Raw genomic sequence first — 7,943 nt, forward strand, 5'->3', positions numbered from 1 at the left:
TAGTAGTAGTAGTTAAAAAACCTTTTTAAAAAACTTTTTCATTAATACGATTGTTTATATGTAAAACAAAAGTCCAAAAAAAAACTCGGAAAACTCGGTTGAAAAGTGTTTAAGAAAATGATTATCTGATTTCTATTTCTATTAATAAATCTCAAGTAACTTTGACGTTTTTAAAATTGATTGTTTTCTTTTGTATATAATAATGGATGAAAGAAAAGAACAACAACAACAACAATAACAATCGAATCGAATCAAATATTAATTCACTTTTGAAATTTTCTTTTAAATTAAATTTCTTTTTAAAAAAAAGAACAACTTATTCAAATAATAATAATAATAATAAATCGATGATTTTATTCTACGCACGCGTTCGTGTGTTTGTTATGATCGTTTGTGTTTGTTTACATAATTAAAAAAAAAAAACATTAAAAATGAAATTTTTTTTTTTTTTATTGTTAAGTTTTAGGATTTTTATTATTTTTATTACAAGGACCGTCATTACACGTTCTCGGACAGTTTCTCTGAAGGTATATGTTGTTGTAAAATTCTTTAGAATGTTGTAGGTATATGCCAGGTTCGGTGGATGCGTAAACGATCCTTATGCAATTTGTAAATGATGTATGCCTTCCGTATCCGCTGACTAGAATCAACGGATCACCGGCTTCTATGAATCCCACTTCTTTACCGAACGTTATCCCGTATTGAAATTTAAGATCGAGATTGACAAACCAATTGTTTTTCAAACACGGTCCGTTGTAAATGATGGGACAAATGGATCTCCACATGTGCAACTGTCTCGCGGTTCTTTCGAAATTCGTCACCGCCAAAACGACGCAACGAGGCCTGAACCACGATATGAGTTGAGCGGATTTTCCGGACGTCGTTAAAACTATGATCGCGGTAGCTTTTATCTTTTGCGAAATTATGCATGAAGCCATGGCTACCGCGACGATGGGTTCGATGGGGGGTTTTAACTTATCCGTGAGTTCTTTGAAATGATATTTACGTGAATCCGCTGCTTCGGCTTCGCGAAGTATGTTGTGAGTTTGTTCGACGACTTGGCTTGGAAATTTACCGATGGCCGTTTCTCCCGTCAGACAAATTCCGTCGGCTCCGTCCTCTATGCAACTTCCTACATCAAAAATATGAGATCGATCCGTTAAAAGGTGAGTTGTCATTGATTTCATTAATTGTGTACATATAATTACCGGTTTATTTACCATGTTGCATTTTCCGATTATTTCTCTTTGTGCAACGTAAACTTTTTCCGGCGGTATGTCCAAACCTAAATCTCCTCTTTGAATTATTATACCGTCCGTGGCTTCGATTATTTCGTCAATGTTTTTCAATGCTTGAAAATTTGATATTTTCGAAAATATCATTATGGGTTTTTCTCTGAACTTTCTCTGGAGAAGTAAACTTTCGATGAGTTTACTTTTCAACGTGTACACGGCTTCGGCGTTTTCTATTTTAGACAGAGCTATAAAATCGAATTCTTCTTCGAGCGCGAGATCAATATCTTCCATGTCTATATTGGTCAACGGTGGAAGGTCCAACGGTACCATGGGAACGTGAACGGGCCTGTAATTTCCTAAATACCCTTCACATTCGACCAAAGCTATCAAATCTATTTCGTTGACCTTTTGAACTATTAATGAAATGTAACCGTCGTCGATATAAATTTTCATTCCCGGTCGAACGTGTTGAGGAAACAGCGGGAAATCAACGTAAATCAACGTCGGCGTGATTTTGTCGACGTATGTAATTTCTGTCGTAATTTTGATTATGCTATTTTTTTCAATGAATATTCTCGGATTGTCCGGATCGCAAGCGTAGAGTTTACAAATTCTTCCGGTACGTATTTCGGGTCCTTTTAAATCCATCATCAAACCGATCGGAACGTACATACCTATTTTTTGTATAAAATTATCAGCGGCTAATTTAAAATTATGTATGGCATTCAATTGACAGCAACGATCACCGTACGACATATTAATACGTGCGACGTTCATGCCGCAATCGAGCAAATCTTCGATTTGATGTACTTCCGTGCACGAAGGACCGATAGTGCCGATGATTACCGGTAACCTTTTACAAAACGGTTCGCTCGTCACGCGTAAAGCACTCATGTGATCAATGATCGTTTCTTTTTCGGCAGCTTCTTCTTGATGATCGTTCGTCACGTCGGCGGGTAACACGTTTTCGTACCTCGATTTCGGTGCTTGACCGCAAAAAAATGGCGGCTTTTCTTTTTTTTTCTCTTCGACATCATCCAAAACGTAACCCGCGGTCGCGATTTCCTTACAACTTTCCTCATCCAAATAAATCGACTCTTCTTCCTCTGGTTCATCTTCATCTTCGATTTCGATTTCTGGTTCGATATATTCTTCTTCCAACACAAATGGTTCTTCTTTTTTTACACATGGTTTTCTTTTCGGACACACTTTACAAATTGGTTTTTTTTTCGGCGTCGACATTTTCACCACACACACGCACGCACGCACACACACAAAATTCAATTAAAAACAACCGTTTTTAAAACGATGATGATAATGATAATTCTTCACGTTTAAAGTTTTTAAAATAAAAAAAAATTTACAAAATTTAAAAAATAATAATAATAATAAAATATACAAAAAAAATCAAAACACAGATTGCGGAGTGTAAATAAAAACATTCAACATGAAGGTTAAAAATCCGTCTGCTATAATCAAAATTAAGAAAATATTAATGATGATAATAATAATAATAATAATAAAGAAAGCTTATAAAATTATAATTAAGTAAATCTGTGTGGTTTTACATTTAATTCAGTTTTCATTTTATTGATGGAAACATTTAAGCTTTTAATACATTAAAATGTATATTATTCCCAGTTTCTTTCATAGCTTTGTTGTATCGTCGTTAATAATTTATTAAAATTAAATTTTAATGAAATTATAACAAGTTTCTTACTAAAAAAAAAAAAGAAAGAAAGAAAGGAAGAAAGAAAGATTGTTTTAAATCTTGCAAAGGAAAGTAATTTAAGGAAAAAAAAAAACGGATGCGGAAGAAAATTTAGTTGGAAAAGACGGTGGCGGTAAGAAATCGGATAAGTTTAATAATTTTTTTTTTATCTTTTCAAATACTATTTACCCACGATTGTGTTTAAATAATAATAACATTAAAAATAAAAAAAAACATAAAACAAACACATGAAAACAAAAAAAATCTTGTTACAAAGCCAACAAACAAACAAACAAACAAACAAACATTCTCGTCCATTTAAATTATAAAATTAAAAAAAAAAAAGAAAAAAAAAGAAATTTTTTTTTCCTTTTTCTTTTTTTTTTGGGGGGGGGGCGGGGAAGGGAGGGAAAAAGACAGAAAAAAAGAGGCGAACAAAGATGGCAAAAGATAAATTAAAAAATGGTGAGAAAAGTCACGTGAGGTTTGAACTGAATTTTTCAAAAAACCAATTAAAAATTCCTTTTTTTTTTTTTTTCACTCTAAATGAAACAAAAAAAAAAATTTCAAAACCTTTTTCTTTTTCTTTTTTTTTTTTTTAAAAAGGGAAAAAAAGGAAAGAAAAAAGAAAAAGGAAAAGAAGAAGAAAAAGTAAAAAAAAAAAAAGGTAATAAGTTTTGCGACAGCTTCATTTGAGTTTTAAGAATTTTTTTTTTTTGTTTTTGGCAAAGAATTTTCCCGTCGTTAAATCAATGAGTTAAAACAAAAAAAAAGTATTTAAATTTTTTGATTTATTTACAAAAGTCAAATATATATTTATATACGTTCGATTAATCGATTAATATTTTTTTTAACATCGATTTTACCGATTGAAAATTTAACATTTTCCAAAAAAAACGCTGTTTTTTTTTTTAATTAAAAGAAAATTTTATATGGAAATGAATGAATATTACGTGTCACGTGATGCTACGACTTTGTACTTGTATCCTTTGAATGTATCATGTGACGCATGTTTTTTTTTTGTTAATATACACATTTTAACAGAATTTTCACTTTTTTTTGAGGGGGGGAGAAAAAAGGTTGCTTTATAACAGTACAGAATTCTATCATGATTATTTCCTCTATTCTTTTTTTTGCTACTTTATTGATTGTTTTCTAGAAAATAGAAATTTCGAAAATTTTCTAAGAGATGTTTTTCTATAACAGAACTTGCGGGTACGAAATAATCGGGAATTTATAAATTTTTTAGTTTTTCGGTTACGATTCGTAGAAATAAATTTTTACTAAATTTTATTCATTCACAGCATCGCGACCGAAATATTGCGGTTTGTCTCTTTTACGACTACAGTTTTATTTTAGTTTTTTTTTTTTTTTTTGGGGGGGGGGCAGGAAGGGGGGTATATTTATTGTTCGGATTAAAAATATTTCTAAAAACACAGAGATTTACTTTCAAACTTAGTTTTAATTACTTATTTTAATTGATTTTAAGTATCGTTTCCGATTATGTTCGCCTGCATGCGTGCGCGCGTGTGTGTGTTTGTTTACTTTTAACCAAAGTCGAAACGGAAAAATTTTTCATTTTTTTTTTTTTTTTAAATCTTTCGGGTTCTATATTTATTTAAATTTATCCGTTAAAATTTTATATTTGTCCCTAAAAACATTTGTGCAGTGCCACAAAAGAGCCTAATCAAACAAAAAATGTAATTTAGCCTTACATAACCTAATCTGCTTAAACATAACCTAACCTTGTTATATGTAACCTAATCTGCTTAAACATAACCTAACCTGGTTGATCGTACATAAATAAATTTTTAATTGTATTCGCGCGTTTTTTTGTGTTTTTTAACGTCAGTAAAGTCCATTTTTTTTTTTAAATATCGTACAAGTTGTTATCATTATTTGATTTTCTTTGTATTTGACATTTTTTTTTCTTCTTCGTTTTATTTTTTTTTCCAATGTGTTTTTCCACTAATAATTGAACTCGGTTTCCTGCGGTTTTATCATTTAATGCTGTCGTTTAGTTAAGGATTACACACGCGGCCTTAATGAGATTTCAAACAATTTTTTTCCTTTTCCATTCTTTCGATTTCACGTTAAATAGTAAACGTTTCTTTTATTTGGGGAGGGGGAAGGGGGTCTTTGTAATTATTTGTTTTTCGGTCTTATTATTCGATTCATTTTAAACTTTAATGAAAAAATATTTTTTTTTTTTGTAAAACTTATTTTCATTTTTTCAAATTTATACAAAAAAAAAAGAAGAAAAAAAATATTTTCACGTTTTTATCACATTTTTAAAATCGTTTTCGAGTTGGAAACGCGTGTTCTTTCATTGTCTCATATTATTCATATGGTTAATAATTTAAAAAAAAAAAAAAAAAATTTTGTGACATCATTTTAAATTTTTCGAATTTCATCGTTGAAGTCATAGATTTTTTACCTTTTTTTTTTTGCCAAAAACCTCGAGGTCAATTATACTTATCAGATGAGTGATTTTTCTATTTTCACGCTCCGATTCGTATCCTTGATTGTGCTCTCTCTATCTCTCTCTCACTCTCTCTTTCTCTTCGTATTATTTATAGAAAAATGAAAGACAAATACTAAATAACAACAGGTCAAAATAAATCTCACAATCCTAATTGACATTTTTCCTTTTCCCTTTCTCCCTCCTCTTCCCCTCCATCATTTCTACCTCATCCACCCTCCAACCCCTATCCCCGTACTCTCCAAAAAAAGAAAAAAAAAATTCCTATTGTTTTACTTTTTTGTCTCATCTAAAGCAACAATTTTTTCTTATTTATTTATTTTTTATTTTTTCCCAATAACCTATGACATCATCATCATCATCATCATCATCATTATTATCATTAGTTTTGTATTTAAATTTATGTCTTTTTTTTTGTTTTTAATTTAAATTTATTTTAATTAATGCCCGAATTTAAAATTTTTTCTATAAATTTCAATTATAAATAATTGAGTGAGGTTTTTGTTCAATAATAACAATAATAATGATGATGATGATGATGATGATGATGATGATGATGATGATGATGATGATGATAAATGTTAAAAAATAATTCCGATGGAGTAAAAATTCGTTTCGTAAAAGGAAAAGATTTTTGTTTGAGAGTAAATGATAATTTTTTTTTTCAAAGGAAAAAATTTTTTTTACTTATTATTATTATTATTATTATTATTATTATTATTTACTTTCTTTTTCCAATTTTTTTTTTTCTAAAAAATATTTTAGACCCTTAGTAAAATTATAAAGATGACGAAACATTTTAACCGCCATTTTATTTTTTATTTTTTTTTATTTAAACGTCTTGTCAAAAAAAAAAAAAAAAATTATTAAATATTTATCCTTTCAAAATGTAAACTTTGTCACACTTTGAAGTGTTTCTGTTTCTGTTTATTTTTTATTTTTTTTCGTTTTCGACGCGTAAAAAAAACATTTTTACCCTTTTTTACCCTTTTTACCCTTTTTTTTCTACCTTTTTCCCCTTTTTTACTTTTACTTTTTTTTTTTAATACTTTATGCAAAAAAAAAAGCAATTTTCAATTGTTGACTAAAGCGTAAAGCGTAAAACTGTTTAAATGGAAATAAAAAAAAAAAAAAAATAAATTTTTTTAAATGCGAAAAACTCAATTTTCGCGATATTAACTACGTTGAATTTAAAAAAAAAAAAAAAATTTTCCCGCGAAAATTTAAAACATCTCACACGTGATGACGTTTAAATTAACAACAATAATAATAATAATAATAATAATAATCAAAGGAAAAAAATAAATAAAAAATTATTCGACCGACAAACTACAACGAGAGTAAAATAAATAAATCCGTTTGTTTGTTTGTTTGTTTCGCGTAAGAATTGCATTTTTCATTTTTTTTCGTGGAAATAGAAAAAACCCACATTCGACTTTTTTAATTTGATGACGTGGGAGGGAGGAGAAAAAAAAAATTATTATCATTATTAGAATGACCTTTTCGAAAATTTTTTTAGGTGTAAATGTAAAGCCGTTGAATTTTACGACGTCGTTACTTTTGGTTTTTTTTTTTTCCTTGTTTGTTTGTTTGTTTGTTTTTTCACTTCGCATTACAGAAAAAAAAAAACACGTCGTTAAACGCTATTATTTTCAACTATTAAATTTAATGAACCAAAATCTCATTTTGAAAAATCTGGTTTTGCCAAGTTTAGAAACCCTAAAACTGCCGCGTTATTATTATTATTATTATTATTATTATTATTTTTTAAAGTTTCAAGAAATTTTATTTAAAAAAAAAAACCGTTAATATTATTATTATTATTTTTTTTTTACGGTGGTTAAAATCGCGTTTAAGTAAAAAATTACATTTTAAAATTCGGACTCGATTTTCCCCCAACTTTTTCCCTCCCTAATTTTTTTTTTTTTGTAAAAAATATTACAGCAGAAAAATCAAAACCCCCTTCCTCCCTTCCCACAAAAAAAAAAAAACAACAACCGGAAGAGGAAGAAGAAGAAGAAGAAGAAAAAGAACAGTCTATATTTCGTAAACCATCAAAATAAAATTTCCATCAAAAATAATTTTCAACCGACAAAAACGGTGTAAATTTGATTCTTAAAATTATGAGATGGAGGGGGAAGAGGCAGGGGGTCAGGGAGAGGGCAGGGGGTTTTAATTAAAATTTTCTCCAGTATAACTTTATTTAAAAACTACTTATTAAATATTTAGAATAATTTAAATTTTATATAAATATATATATATATATATATACTTTAAGTATTTGAGCTCTTTTTTAACCGTGAGAAAACATCCCCCTTCCCCTCTTTTTACCCCATCTTCAAATTCCAAATTTTCTCGCCCCCACTCTCTCTCTCTTTAACTTTTTTTTACTTTCACTTCTTTTGGCGATTATAGAAAAAAATTTGATGAATATGAAAAAAAAAAAGAAAGTAAAATGAATAAACCAAACACACGCAACAATCGGTAAAAATGTGTCGTTGTTGTTGTTGTTGTT

The 7,943-nt window shown here is 28.9% G+C and overlaps 1 protein-coding gene across 1 annotated transcript; it reads right to left on the bottom strand.

Annotated features, from left to right (window-relative positions):
• Positions 1-121: 121 nt before the first annotated feature.
• Positions 122-2,477, bottom strand: Phum_PHUM383930 (pyruvate kinase, putative; the record flags this gene model as incomplete). The annotated part of the gene is made up of 2 exons (XM_002428432.1): positions 122-138; positions 494-2,477. The coding sequence occupies 2 exons, from the start codon at positions 2,475-2,477 to the stop codon at positions 122-124; spliced, it is 2,001 nt and encodes a 666-aa protein (XP_002428477.1).
• Positions 2,478-7,943: the final 5,466 nt, after the last annotated feature.

Source organism: Pediculus humanus, genomic scaffold (assembly GCF_000006295.1).
Source record: "Pediculus humanus corporis 1103172107866 genomic scaffold, whole genome shotgun sequence".
NCBI lineage: Eukaryota > Metazoa > Arthropoda > Insecta > Psocodea > Pediculidae > Pediculus > Pediculus humanus.